Below are 16,312 nucleotides of genomic sequence, written 5' to 3'. Positions count from 1 at the left end.
TTGAATCCCAATGCCATTTTTTACTTTTCATCTTAGTTACCGTGTTCGGACCCTGCTGCCTGGATTCGGGTCTGGGTTCACGCGGGTCTGGATTTGCACCCAGGTTTGGGCAGGGTCTGGATTTCGGACTGTGGGTCCATCTGGGTCCGTGCTGAAGTGTAAAACTGAGCAAATGTCCAGATTGTTTTTTGTTTTTCAGTCTGAGATACTTATAACAGAAGTAAGAAATGACTGTAGCAGCATTCTGAGTATGTCAGATTAATTTCTGAACATTATGAGATATTGGCTGCCACATGTTTATGGCGATTTTATGTGAAGTGACAGTATACAGACAGTTACAGTAGTCCTTATTCTGAGTTCTGAGTGACCACATATTTGCAAAATTCTGAGATTGGAAGTATTTATATTTTAACAGTTTTCTCGTAAACTTTGAATGGTATAAAATGTAATACGTCTGATTTAAAATCAATAATGAGTTGTCCTATTTGTGACATCCTTATGGTTGGTGCCTCAAGGATTCTAGGTTGCTTCTCAGGTTCTAGAAAACAGTTTGCATGCTATGTTGGGTCATACTAGTTTTGCAATTATGCACATTTCTCTTTTTTTTTTGTATATATATATATATATATATATATATATATATATCTGTGTGTGTGTGTGTGTATCCAATTGGGAAGTTTTTTTGCCCAAACCCACAAACCTGAATTCAAACCGAATCTGTCCCCAACCCAAATCAGTATCTTAGCTTTTCATCAAAACCAAGGTCGTTATCTTCTTTATTGTGTTGATGGTTGAATTATCTAATTGTTGGGTACTGATATCACATGTCATAGCGGTCTCTTGTAGTTGCATAACTATTGGGACAACTCACTTAACCACCTTTGTGGAGCTGTACATCCTCAGCAAGTCCTTTTTTAATTTTTAATTTGTTCTTATGATTTGCACTAATCTAAATCGAATGGCATTAAGGCTTTTGGTGCTAAATGTTGGCTCATGCTAGTGTTTTATAATGTCCCCTTGGTGTTTTATAAAAGGTTGTTTTAAAACATCATCTTTAGAACACTAGGTCAATGATCAAGTGCAATATCTCATATTAAGATAATAATTTTTTATGCCAATCATCATATTCCAATTCAATTCAATTCCCACAAACCAACTTAAGTCATTCTTTCCAAATATTTAAGTAATTGCATTACTTAAATAAAAATGTCAGATTATATTCTGAAAAGTTCTGAATTATATTGGCTGAGTGCTAAACAAAAATTCAGAGTCTTGTATAATTTTAAGCAGTTTGTTGGATGATTGTATTGGAATGGTTACCCGGTCTTTGTATTATGTAGCATCCCATGGTGCAACAACAGCAAGTACATTCCAACAGGGTTCTGTAAAACCCAAATTACTTATTTGTTCTAATAACATATTTAGATTTTCTACATATGTACGATGACATAGGTTTAAACTTTAATGACATCAATTATGAAATAAAAAAAAGCTGAAAGAATAAATGTAGTCCCATGGATTTTTCTCTGTTATGAGGAGATTTCATGGTTTTGGGGTGAAATTTACAGCTCTGGAGTGTTTCCGATGTGGCAGATGTCATGGCAAGCTGCTGTTTTTCTGCTCCACATAGTTGTAATTGTGAATTATATTCAACTCTTAGGAGGTGTTGTTCTAGGCATTGGGGTTTGTGCCATTATTTGCCCAATCCAAGAAACCATGGGGTATTCTAAAGAGCTAGGTTATGTGAATACATGATTTTTTTGCAGGGGGGTTGGATGTGTTTGGGTCGGTGTTTGTATATATATAAATTTATGTATATATGAAAAATTTAAAGAATCATACAATATAAAATCATTTGATAGTATGATACCTCATAAATGATGATTGCCAAATGCGAAAGATAAATATTGAATGCCAATTGATAGTTCACAAACATTCATATAAGCCACATCATATGTGTATATTCTTGATTGCACTAAAAATGAGAATCATTTACAGAATTTAGTTCATGATTCATCAATAATCAAAAGGATTATAAAAAAGCCAACATCAATTGGATTTTTCGTTTTCAGCTGTTGCAAGTCTAGGATCATTTGAACCCAAAGCGGTTCCACTTGCTCTAGATGCACCATGAGTAGGGATGTAATCATCATCATCAGCTGTAGTTAGTCTAGTAAGATCGTCAATGGTTGCATCCAAGTTGGCTTATTTAGGGGCTACATCCCAAACTTTCATTGCTCCATCCTTGTACTGTTATCCCTTACACAACAGTAGGTGCAAGTTGGAATGAATATAAACCAAATCTTCAGCTTTTTTGAACTTAACTGGTTATGGCTCATTAAGTGAAAAAATGAGTATGTACTCCAATTCTGTTCTCACCAATTCCTTTCAGCTTCAAAAAAACTTGCATTCTAGATAGTTCTCACAAAAATAAAAATAAAAATGCAAAGTAAATTAAAGTTAAGTACCAAATCGTAGGATACAACTTGTAACAAACTTACTTGTGAAAGGATTTCGATTGCAAGAGGTTGGAGGCACCCAAATTTTTGACCATGGACATACCACAGCGTGATAGCTTCCATGTCATATTGTCATATTGTTGGAGTATGACTTCTTGAGACAAATGTGCCAAATTCTTTCCTAACTTCTTTCTACACTTTTTCATCTTGTAAGATTCCAGTAAATGCTAGCTGTACCCATTAGCATCTTCTTCATCTTTATATGGTGCTAATCTTGTTGGCAAAGATAATACTTTCTTGCTATAGTACATCAGAGAGAGCATATATGCAAGGAGGGCAATGGGATGATCATCCGTTTCCAACGACAATGAATAATTGATTCCACCTTATTGCTGAATGTTTCACATTGTATGGGGTCATTCTCATGTTTTTGTAATTCCAATTTTACTTTATCTACCATTGTGTCCATGCCATCATAGAGATCCCCCAAGCAAGGTGCATCTGTATCAGCAAATCAAAGAACAATCATGATAGACTCGGTGAATTCTAATACATATTCCACACAAGACTATCAATGATTCAATTGTCATCGAATGACCAGTGACTTGACCTTTTGGGCCTTTATTGAAGCCTTTTTATACCCAAGTGTTTGCAAATAACCATTTGATCCATTGCCTCTTGCACCTTCAAAAGTCGACTCATAACAATAGTATGAGATGCAAATTGGGTCTCAGCAATCTAAGTAAGTTAATAACAATATCAATATGGAAATAACACATTAAAAACTAATAAATACAATGGGATTTTATATAAAAATTGTTAAATGAACATGACAAATAAAATTAATAAAACAATAAAATTAATGTTTCCTGTCAATAACTCTAATCTCGAGAAAGATCTGAATATTCTCTGTGACATTTGGTGGTTCATCACAAACATTTGAATTCCTTGCCCTTCTTGTATATTTGTTTCACACACTCCATTTGTGTGCCAATTTGTAGCATTACCAAGTTGAGGGAGTGTACGATGTATGGTGTCCATTAATTGTGCTCATATCTTGCCTCAACCAAAGCATCTATACCCCTACAATTTTGTGCATTGACTGTGATTCTCTGGACCACATTCTCACTTTCTACCACCTCTATGGACTCAACGAGAATTCTGGTAATGAACAGTGCACATTTCACTTCCCCTCACAATCGATTGCCCTAAAAAAACATTGCCCTTTTGGGGGATACTGCAATAACATTAATCAATGGACAAGTTCTATTATCTTTCAATCTGTTGGAAACAATAGAAACACTTGAATCTATCCAAGAATCTCTAGTTAGTTGAATGGAGGCCTTTATAACATTCCTCTCTCTTTGCAACTAGGTGGTATGCACCTTTGAAAATTCAGAACTTGTGAAACTAGCTAATGCACTGTAGATTGCCAACACCATTTCCCACCAATATGGTGATCACACCATGCACTATAGATTGCCAACACCATTTCCCACTAATATGGTGATCACACCAAGTTAGTAGGAAGACCACTGGCATAAAAGCAGCGTGCAATTTCTTGCCTCGATGCTAAATGCCTTGACTAATGGACCTCTTTTGCAGGTGGTAATTTGTACTTTATTTTTATCTTCTGTTTGTAACAAAATCAGTGGGTAAATTTGTTATTTTTTTCTTTCTTTCTCCACTAGTATAAGCATTATGTTTTGATTTTAGAACCTATTTATTAGCCTCTTCATATTCTTCTACAAATCCTGTTACTTGTGCAGGAGACAACCTCTTCTTATTTGGTTCTGGACGCATTCCCATCCCCTTTTTAGCAGGGCCCATCTAGTGAAGTGTCACTAAAAAATATGAGCTATCTCTTGGTTTATTACAATAATTACACCTATAAATATTTGCCCCACATCCTTGAGCTTGTGAAATTCTTGTGGTATGTGAATTTGAGATTTTGTTCTATCTGCTGTTTTGAGATCCTAGGAAGGTAAGGCCTCTCACTTAGCACGAGGGGTAATTAGTGACAAACTATAGAGTTTTTCAAATGGACAGGTTATAGCTAAGCTTTGTGACCTCATTCATTTCAGTTCCTTCTATCCCTAAGAATCTAGGGAGTCCTCTTATGGTTTTGTTAGGAGGGTTATTCTGATTAGGTACCAAAGCTGGCCAACATCTTGATCACTAACCTTGTTTGATGCTTGGCTTGCCAAGTCCTTGGTAGTCAATATCAGACGAGCTGCAAGGATTGCAGGGTTGGTTTGGAGTATTGACACCTTGGACAAAGAGGGGGCCTAGAGGGTTTTGACATTACCCCTTGTATGATATTTAGAAGGGCTTGCTTTCATGGTGCAATTGTACTTGGTTGCATCATTGAAGTGGTCTTATGCATATTGGAGAGTATTTGAGGAAGTTAGAGAGAAGTAGCATTGGTGTATGGATGTTTTGACATCCATTTGAATATTGAACTATTGATGTGAGTTTTATTTCACTGCAATATGCAAAATCAAATACTTAATATTTCGAGGAGAATTACGAAACACTCAAATCCTCTCTTGATATTGGTCATCTCTCATGCTAAGCTTGCAATGTAAGATGATGAAATGACTTCAAGGTGCCTTCTTAATCGTGTGCTAAAGTCAATTTTATGATGTGATATGTTGGTTATCACGAAGGCACTTACGCTATTCACTCAATGGATATCAACTCTTGCTCTACTAAAGATTTGGCTCTACAATGTGCAGTGAAAATATAGTTTAACTTTTCCACTACAACCCCAACTTAAACTTCTATCCTCTATTTCTATTTCTACTTCTACTATGAATGCAAGGAATCATGGATGACTTGGACTCTACTAGATGTAATCTTGCTAGCGACTCCACCCACCTAGTGCAAGCTTCTAAGGAACACTCGAATGGTTTTCAAATCAATATCTCCTCTCCAATCCTATCAAATGGATGCAAACTGAAGATTGAGTATCAATTGAAGTTAAGTGCATTCAATCATCAACTTACTGCACAAGGCACTCTTACAATCTATAAGAATGCTAGTTGCGTGGATTTGTTTGAATCAAACATGTAAACATTCACAACAACATCCATTCAACTAAGTAATTCAACATGAACATAAATTTACTCCAAGTGAAAGATTGAGGAAATCATGCAACACTCCAAAGCAATAACGATTAATTCACCATGAAGAACCAACAATGAACTATCCATTACTTTGAAAGCATCATAACAACAATTTGATCATCTCCCTTAGCTACACTACTCTACTCTAGTTTTCTAATCTCACCTCCTTCAACTAATTGCCTAAGCTCCTCCCTTACAAATGAGAAGGCCTTGTCCTTTTATAGTAGTTCCATTACAACAAAGGACCAAGATCGATTCAAAAAGGGCTGAGATTTCTTCCCACAAACCCTAATTAGGGTTGCCAAATTTAGAACCAATTACATGAAGGCACCAATTCATGGGCCAATAAAAAAACTACAATGATTTTCCCAACCAATGAGAGAATGGGACACTTGGCACGATTTGATTGACTGTGCTGGAAACTAAAATTTTCTAATTGGAGTAGGCAAACAATTGCCATCTCATCATCCTTTTTCTGTGCTTGGAGTCTTGGCCCGTAGAAGAGGTTTGTTAAAATTGCAAAAGTATCTCTCAGTGTTTGAGATTTCTCTATCCTTTGAAATTTCCCCATTGAATTGACTTAAATCACTTGCGCCCTTGTGAACCTGTGAACTTGATCTTTCTTGATTCTCCTTGAAAATGACTTCATATAGCTGGATCCTCTTTGCTTTCCTGAATTTGCTCTTGATTACAATCTGACTTTGTGGGTTGATTGCTGGAACATGAATCTTTCCTTCTCACTCGAGTTATCGGGTTTGAGTCATCTCCTTGTTCCACCAAATTTGCTGCGACAGTTATCCTTAAGGAAATTATTGTTTCTTTCTCTTCATCGTTTAGCATTGCAGTGATTATTTTGCCACCGTAATAAGAATCCATCACAACACTCGTATGTCACCTTGTGTTAAAGGGAAAATATTGAGATTTTGGGAGAAATGATAGCTGGTGGGATTCCTTAGCATTAAGGATTTCCATTGGGGGAAATCCTAAACTTTAAGGATTTCCACCAAGTTCAGCTCACAATCCTTCTCCAACGCATGTAAACCTTTACCATTTGGACTTAAAATTCTACTCTCCCACTTGGACCTAGGAAAAGAGAAATACCTCGAAAGGACACCAAAACTCTCACAGAAACCCTGGACAAACCTTACTTCCCAGCGAGCCCAAAATTGCCCGAACATATCCTCGGAACTAGAGGATTGAAAATGCTGCCAACTCAAGCTGCCCAAGACAACGACTCCTAATTGCTCACTCAAAAGGAGGGGGGTCCCCATTTGCAATGGGGCAGTGGTGCAAAAACCTCACAACAGTAAGGAGTCCATGAAGGCCGCAAGAAGACAATGATTCAATGTGAATCATTAAGGAGATAGTGGTTCGAGGAGATAACTATTGATTTTTATAATACAAAGGTTGTGTTTTGCATCATCTTCATCCATGTTTGTTCTCTCAATTTGCTGTCATAAGCTTCCTTATGAATGATTGCAACCAATAAAAAAGAAAGATGGAATTAGGATGCAGCTTTTGTATTACAATCAGCGACTATATTGGAATATGAAAGCCTTGTTTTTGATGAGTTGTGGTTTATAGACCTTGCTCATGAATCATTTGTGATCCACCTGGCCACCCTCACGGAGAGTGGGGAGAATAAGAAATGCAATATCTGCCTTGCAGATACTACACGATTTTCAAGACCATTCGTATGATTTCATATGGGCTGCAAATTGATCCTAGACTTCGGACATTTTTATAGTACTATAAAAATGTACAAAGATTGGATTACTATAAAAATGTACAAAAATTGGATTTTTTAGACCTCACCCATATTATACTTTATAATAAATTGATTTTTTGAGTACAAAGGTTGTGTTTTCATCATTTTCATGCATGTTTGTGCTCTCAAGTTGCTGTCATAAGCTTCCTTATGAATGATCAAAATTAATACTTAATTACAAAGAACGAAGAAATTAGGATCTGTTCTTATACAGGTTTTGTATGACAATCAGTGATTATAATGGAATAATAAAAGACTTGTTTTTAAAGAGTAATAGTGGTCTTTAGACCTTTTTCATGGATCAGTTGTGATCCACCTGGCCACCCTTGTGGCAAGTGTGGAGAATGAGTAATGCAATATTTGCCTTGCAGATACTACATGATTTTCAACTTGAGCATTCTTATGCTTTCACAGGGGCTGCAAATTGATCCTAGACCTTTGACATTCTTATGATTTTAGATGGACTGCAAATTGATCCTAGAGCTTTGACATTTTAATGATTTTTCAGTTATCCAAATCCTAACAAGGCCAAGGAAATATACGGAAGGAGCTAACAAAAATATTATACCTGATCCAAAATTATGGCATATTAATGATTGAATTACCAACTGAAGTGAAAGTATATTGGACAAATAAAACAGTCAATTCAATGGCACAAGTGGCTCTGTGAAAGGAGATATCAAAATGCATTCAAATTGCATAATATAAACCAATAATCACCAATCCTTCTCCGGCATAGAATTGAAAAACCTCTGACATGTAATAGGGGGAAGTGAAAGATGTACTCTTGATTTAACATCATCTCCGACAAGTTGCACAATTGAACTAGAAGACTTTGGCTTTACATCTACCATCTCTTTCTACAGACATCATATTAAAAGGTCCCATTTGGACATTTTACCCACAGCGATAGCCAAAAAACTTGAATGATTTACTTTGATGTTGCACTCTTTCCTTTTACTATCCTTACTACAAAGAATGATAGTTACAAAGTAACAGGTAATAGAGAATGGAAGAGAGCAATGATTCTTAGTACTTAGTCCAACCGGATTGCAAGAGAAGTGCAAATTGATTGACCGACAAACATCAAAATGAACACAATGCATCTCTCACATAAAAATATGGAATGAGACATGTTTATGTAGTTTGTTTTTCTCTTTCCTCTCCATTCCCTGAGGAAAGCACATAATTCTTTATAAGCTCCATCGAATTATGGCCGGCCATGCTACGGCAGTGTACACATGAAAAGTTTAAACAAATCTGATGTTAGATCAGTACCCACATTATTATTATTGTATGTTGTAAGGTCCTTCCTCTGTACATGTGAATCTGTCGTTCTATTGTTGGAATGACATGCTTTCATTTGACATTTTCCTGTCAAGTTCCTCTTATTAAAAATTCATAAGCACTTTACATTTGAACCCTGTAATTCAGGGTTTAAAACAAAAAATCCCTCTTCGCAGTTTTATGACATTTTACTTGTCAACTCACAGTATCATCTTACTCAGCCATCTGACTTTTGGTGCCTTTTCAGTGCTAAGTCAACTTGGCAACCCAGTTGAATAAGTTCTTTAAACATTCCTTATTAAGGTGTCTGCAGATCCACCTCGTTGGTGGGTTGACTTGTCTACCCCCATGGAACAATGCACATAAATCAAATAGCATCACAGTTTGACAAGCATAAAAGTGCATAGTTGTCTGTAAACTCACCTCAGTGATGGGTCTATTTGTCCACCCCTAGGGAATAATGCTCCTATTGGAACCTGAAAGTTCTGGTCTGGATTTTATGGTTTGCACATAAACCAAATGGCATCACAGTTTCACAAGTATAATTGTGGATAGTTGATATTGTAACATTAGTATAATTGAAATGCCAAAATTAAAATAATAACATTATGAAATAATCAAATCAAGTTACTGAGTACATTCACTTAGTGTCTAACTATTAATAGAGTGTTTTGTGTAAATGAAATTTATTTGTTATGCAACTATGAATAGAAAATAAAATTTTCAATTTATTTTGCAGCATCAACTCAGATGGTTTCTCTACTTGGAAATACATTTTCATCATCTGTGGGAGCAGCAAATAGTGGACAGCCCCTAATGGGAAATGGGCATCAAAACTCAATGGGACTCGCAAATGATCTAAATTCAAATGATACTTCGCCATATGACATTAATGAATTTCCACAACTAACTTCTCGCCCCAATTCAAGTGGAGGACCACAAGGACAATTAGGTACATTTTGATGTTAGTGTACATATTTACTATTTGCACTTTTACATGTTTTAACTGTTATGTTGAAAATGTACGCGTAACTCTTAACTATTGAAATGTATCGAGCAGCTTCAATAAGAAAGCAAGGTCTTGGTGTTAATTCTCTTGCGTCACAAAACCAAGAATTCAGCATTCAAAATGAGGACTTCCCAGCATTACAAAGCTCAAAAGGTTTGTACTATACCACTTTGAATTTCTGTTTATTATTTTATTTTACCTGAAAGGAAAGGTTCTAGTTTTTACACTGATTGGTTATGAATGGCCTAAACATAGTCTCATTCTATGATTTGTATTCCTCTGTATCAAAACTTTCTTGTTTGGTGCACCTTTTTCTCTTTGTTGTTGGAAAAGTTATTTTTCTAATCTGTAAAAGATTTTTGCCAACATGCATCTTCTTATAATTATGCATCCACGAGTGACAATCAGCCATTTTCTTTTGAGATATCACTGCTACTTTGGCCTAATGGCTCGTTGAAACTTGTGGAAAATATGCATTTTATATCACATTGGCAAACACAAATATTAACATTTTAGATTGTTTTTAAGAAGAGAAAGGCCAACATATCAGGTTAGTGCGAGCATGAAGAATCCTCTAAAAAAAAATACTTTGGCAGCAATATATGCACATTTAGATTCATGTTAAAATTTGAAAATTGTAAGGGTGAAGTTTAAATGAATAAACATAGGTCTTACGTAATGCCTGTGTCACTAAAGAAAAGGTAGTCCATAAAGATCAAGAGTGCAGCAAGCTTCTTGCTCATTTGTGTTGCATGAAGGGCAAAAAAACAAAGTGCATTTGGCAATGGCCAATTCAATGAAAAATATTGAACTTGACAATGCAAAATACGTTTAATTTCTCCTTGTTAGGTCAGATACCTTCTAGATCACCAATCTACAGAGTCATGTAATCATTATGCGGATGCCCACAGTTTGTTTCTAGTGATAGCTGGAAGAGATTGATCATTTTAAATAACATCTATGTGGAGGCAATATGTCCAGTATCACATTAAGCAAAACAATTCATTAGGCTGAAGGTTAAGTGCATAACCATGGAGTGTGTCTTACTCTTGTGTTGCAAGTGCTGATCTCTGTGTGACACTGAGTTGTTACAAGTTACAACTGTAGTTTGATTTCTTAACCACTTTAGAAGGCTGTACTATGATTTGAATGGTCTGAGAAGTTTCCTGACTTCTGCTAAAGGTCAAGGGTAAACCTGGAGATATTAACTCAGAAGCCAACTTCTTTTGGACCTCTGTAAAGGAACAGCTTCAAAAAGCTCACTGCTCATATATAAGCAGGGAGGAATCAGATCAATATCAATCTTTTCAGCTTGAAAAGGAACTTTCAGATAGGTTCAATATGAATCTGTTGGGAACAGTTTAAGTATTTCAAGATATTATAGTTTGCATTTCAATTTCATGGATTAGAGTGAAAGTCTTTTATTTAGCTGATTAAGTCTAATAAAGTGTATATATACATTAACAGTTTAGTCTTATTTTCCAACTCATTTCTTGTAAGATTAGATAATTAGTTGAATAGTATAAAAATAGGAGCAAGATGGAGAAACATATTATACCAGAGCATCATGGTACATGTAATTTCCATGCAGAGTATCGGACAGCCTGCAGAGTTTTCCGTGTAAGTTTTATAAATATGCAATCTTCTGTGTAATTTATTTTGTGCTTCTGCATTTTGAAGTTTCTACTGTTGTTTGATTGATGCAATATTAAGGAAATAAATTTGATTAATTTAACATCAAGGGATTAGTTGTCTTGTTGAAAACTTTGCAACCAATTGATGGGTGTTGTGTGACACAAGCACATAATAAAAGACCAAGTATTCTATCCTGTATTGAACAAGGATACCTCAAAAGCTAAACAAACGTGAAATGGTGCGATCAAGTAAGGTAACCCCAAGTTTTACACAGTGAGCTAGTGACTTTCTGTTGGATATAACTCAATGAAATGTTGTGATATTGGTGGTTCTCACAAAGGGACAACCAATTGTTCTTGGACTTGATCGACTCTTTTCCTTCTAAGTGGCTGGAACTTGAGTGCTTTACGAAATTGTATTTCAAAAAATGATAAAGGTTAAGGGTTTAGATAATTTTAAATTATTTATAACACCTGAGGACAATGATGATAGTGGATAATATTTTGGTAAATGAATTTCATAATCAGATTCGGTTGGTAACAAGGGAACAACTAGACAAAGTTGATGCAATCTTCAAAGTTAACAAAGGATTTTCATTTTGTAAACATTCATTCAAATACCCAATACTAGTGCATTCCCAATGAACATCCACAATTGAACTAGCCATGACCATATAGTGCAATTCCCAATCAACAAACGAAAAATTGTATGAATCAAGAAAATTAACCGCATATCTCCATTAAAAGTAGTTAACTAAAACTTGAGAAATAGAATCCATGCAAAATTATGAAACAACACAAAGATCCATCATATCTTCAATAAAAAATTGTATATTAACTTCAACATAGTCTTGGCAACAATCTCTAATCTCCTCGTTGGAAAATGTTTGTTGTTGCACCAAAAGATCGACTTGTTAATAACTGATGAAAACACCAGAGGTGAAAATAACCTTGTGAGGCAATAAATCTATGTCCTAAATCGAAAGGGTTTGTTGGCTATTATTCCAGCAAGACTCCCCAATATCAACCAGTGGGAATTCAAACTTGTGATTCAACTCTTAATTCATTTGTTGGAACACGTTCGTTGTTGCGCCAAAAGACTATATGCTATATTCTAGTTATGAAAAGATGTATAACATTGGCAATATAAGATGTTAAAGATGTAAAATAAAAAATACTATTTTTAAAAATTTCAATACTGAACATTGCACTGTGATTGAACATTGATTAAATATTAGAATTTTAAATACTTGAATCAGCAAAGCTAAATAATAATAGTCATACATGTCAAATTTTCAGAAGTATGAGTATCTAGTCAATCATCATTAAGATGATTACATTGATAAAGTGCAATGCTATGTCAACTCAATACGATATTCGATGTTCAATGTTCGTATATCAATATCAAAATGGCAAGGACCAAGGCCTAAAATGTAGTGAAGGAGGCCTCTAATCATCCCTTTTGAGGGCAGCAAGCTTGTCATCATTGGAACTATTAGACTCTTCAAGGGTAAGAGCCGCGAAGGTTAACTGAACCATGATAGGTTGTTAGTCCATGTCTAGAATCCCTAGAGGCCAACTATTGATAAAATCTTTGTGGAAAGAGTTTTGATTGTAATGTAATGTGTATTGTAATATTCTAATGATGTCCTATATTATCATTGTTAATTGAGAAAGCCTCAAGGCCAACTTGATACTTATTTTAGGACTTGGTATAAAGGAAAGCGCATTTCCTTGTGGTAATGCGGTCATATGCATTGTGATGTTTGTTATGTGAACTTGGATGCGAATTTGCATTTGATCAGAACAAAGATTGATGTTGAGGATGTATTGTGAGCTTCAAAGGAACAATATTGTCTAAGGAGTTGCTGTTTGGTCAGTTCAGATCTTGGATATGCTTATCCGGAAGATTGTCTAGCGGACTGTTTTGAGGCTATTTGGACAGCGAGTTCAGTTGTCCTCCTTTCAACTCCTAAAAGGGTTGGCACAACTCCTAATAGAGTTGGAATCTTCTAACAAGGATTCAAAGTCTCCTAATAGGGACTCTATGTACTGATTGTATTTCATTGACTCCTAATCGGATCTATCCTTTCACAAGGAACTTTTATATTAGTACATCATCTTGTGGGTACTATCCTCATCGGGGCTTTCCCTCTTATCAAGGGTTTCCCTAGTCATCTTGTGTTATTGTGCATGATTATCTTTCTATGGCTGTTGCATCTATTGTTTACATGCTTTAGAATTAATAAAGATATTGAGAGTTGTTTTAAGTATATAACCGATTCACCACTCCCTGCTCTCAATTATCTTGGTGGACTTTACTTTTTAGCAATTGGTATCAGAGCATCAGGTCCTTGAAGGAGAAGTTTAACAGCCTAAGGAGATCCATGGCTTATTTCAGAAAAGAAAGTCTGAAGTTTGATGAAATTAAGTATGATAGTTGGAAGGAGAAGATGAAAACACACCTGCTATGCATGGGTCCAGAATTTAGTTGGTTACAACTTACAGTAAACAAGAAAGTTGTGATTGGAGAGACGAGCTTAACTCTTGTGAACAAACTGATAAAGATCTATTCATTCAAAATATGCTTGCTAGAGACGCATTAGTGATAACTCTTTATGAAATAGAATAGGGAGAGGTAAAATCTTTGAAACTTTCTAACGAAATTTGGAATAATTTACAAAGAATATTTGAAGCCAATGAACATGCTAAGAAGGCTAGATTGTAAAGTTAGATATGTTTGTTTCAAGATGCTAAGATGTTGGAAAATGAAACAGTAAGAGCTTATTTTGGTAGAATACAAGAAATCGTTGTTGGAATCAAAAAGGTATGGAGGGGATAAGACAAAAGATGAGATTGTGTGGAAAATCTTGAAGACCTCGACACTTGCTTTTCATTAGAGAGCAAAGATGATTGAACAAGTTATTTCGTGTACACCTAACTTTACAAGAGAGACTCATCATGTGAGGTTGAAGACATTTGAAACGTGGATGAAACATAATGGAAAATTGCCTAGAGCGGAAATTGCTTTCAACATACAAATAGATATATCTATATTGACAATAAGTGCAAGCACAAGTGGAGATTATGCTAGTAGATGAGCAACAAAAGTATTAAGATAATATCTTATACTTTCTATAATAGTCAACTACTTGTCTGTAGTCCGCCTTTCAGTCTAGACAGGAATGTTTCCTATCCCGTCTCTTTTTTCTTCAGTCCAGATAGGAATGTTTCCTATCCTGTCTCTAGTTTTGTTTCTAATTCCGTCTTCAGTCTACGTTGTTTCTAAAAGAAACAACGTCCTTGTAATTCTTTATAAGGAACACATTTGTTCCTCTGTTAATCAATCAATCATCCGAAAATCCATTAATCTGCTAACTCTTCTTGAATCTTGTAACATGGTATCAGAGCTATTACTTAAATTTTTTCGAAAAAATTTATAATTTCTTCGTGAAATTATTTGTTTAAATTTTTTCAAAATTATTTTTGTTGAATTTCTCTAAAACCCGCTTAGGGTTTTCGGCCTAGAGAAATTCTCGAACTCGGGTCTGCCTGTGTTTGTTTAGCACACTCTAGCCCCATTCGTCCATGCACATTGATCCTTGAAGAAAAATCTGCTATTTTTTATCAAGAAATTTGAAGTTTTTTCAAGCTTTTTTCAACTAGGGCCGTTTTTTTCGAAACCCTAATTTTTGGGGTCGAAAAAATATTTTGTTTGCAAATTCTTGGTGGGTTTTTCGAGAGCTCAATTGGGTTGTTGTCCGTTTTTTCTGGGTGCCTCGATTTTTGAGCCAGTGGATCCAGAAAACGACAACAGATTCCTTTTGGGTTTTTCGAGCTCTCCTCTGGGTCATTCTCTGATTTTTTTGGGTCTTTCGTATTTTTGCCTCGAAGAACGTGCCTTCACAGGTTTTCACATTTTTTCATTGAAAAATGTGCCATGGCAGCTCTGACAAATATTCTGCTCGAACATAATTTCAAATTCAATGGTCGCAATTATGGAACTTGGAAGCAGCGCATCATCGCAATCTTCGAATATCGAAACATCGATCAACTTGTTCTGGGTGTTACGCAGCGTCCGACTTCTCCGGGTCCTGATCAAGGCGAAGCTGCATTTTTCGCCTTTTGAATCTGTTTCTGTTTTTATGGGTTTGTTGATTTTCTCCTCAAAAATCATTTCAAGTTGTTTGTAATACGCAAGGTTGTGTGAGATTCTGGGTTTGTTGATTTTCTCCTCAAAAATCATTTCAAGTTGTTTGTAATACGCAAGGTTGCGTGAGATTCTGGGTTTTACCGTTTTTTCCACAAAAACGAAGTTTTGTAAATGCAACCTATTTTGAGTCATAGCAATCTTTTGGCAAAGCTTCTTGGTTTCAGCATTCTGTAGATCCAGGGAGGGTCTCAGTTATCACAGAATGTTCCGACATTCGTACGTTGACTATTAAGGGAGGGTATTAAGATAATATCTTATACTTTCTATAATAGTCAACTACTTGTCTGTAGTCCGTCTTTAAGTCTAGATAGGAATGTTTCCTATCCCGTCTCTTTTTTCTTCAGTCCAGATAGGAGTGTTTCCTATCTTGTCTCTAGTTTTGTTTCTAATTCCGTCTTCAGTCTACGTTGTTTCTAAAAAGAAACAACGTCCTTGTAATTCTTTATAAGGAACACATTTGTTCCTCTGTTAATCAATCAATCATTCGGAAATCTGTTAATCTGCCAACTCTTCTTGAATCTTGTAACAAAAAGAAGAAAAAGTGGATAAGAAGATTGATGAAGGACTTGCTTTGCTTATGAAGAGAGAACCTAAATGTAACAAAATTCTTGTTTGTTGGATATGCAAATAACTTGATCATTATTCTTCTAAATGTCCTAAGAGAGTGAAGAAGTTTAAGCCTAGAAAACTTTACAAATCAAAAGTACCTAAGGATTGCTTCTATGTTGTTGAGGATGATGAATTTAACAGATGATAAATTTTCTAGAAGATAGTGATGATGAGATAGGATTTGTTGCTATTAAAAAAGAAAGCC

General features: G+C 35.5%; 1 protein-coding gene across 7 annotated transcripts in view; it reads left to right on the top strand.

Moving 5' to 3' along the window:
- The window catches only part of LOC149562177 (NOT2 / NOT3 / NOT5 family), a 41,623-nt gene that overhangs the window by 13,283 nt on the left and 12,028 nt on the right, over window positions 1-16,312 (top strand). For all 7 annotated transcript variants that reach the window (XM_089825725.1, XM_089825722.1, XM_089825724.1 and 4 more), the window contains exons 7-8: window positions 9,382-9,594; window positions 9,703-9,804. In XM_089825725.1, the coding sequence (XP_089681851.1) occupies window positions 9,382-9,594; window positions 9,703-9,804 (315 nt within the window). The remainder of the gene's footprint in view (window positions 1-9,381; window positions 9,595-9,702; window positions 9,805-16,312) is intronic.

The sequence above is a fragment of the Cupressus sempervirens genome, chromosome 4, assembly GCF_028749045.1.
Source record: "Cupressus sempervirens isolate cs-2001-9-10 chromosome 4, ASM2874904v1, whole genome shotgun sequence".
Lineage (NCBI taxonomy): Eukaryota > Viridiplantae > Streptophyta > Pinopsida > Cupressales > Cupressaceae > Cupressus > Cupressus sempervirens.
This window is presented reverse-complemented; position numbering and strand designations above follow the sequence as displayed.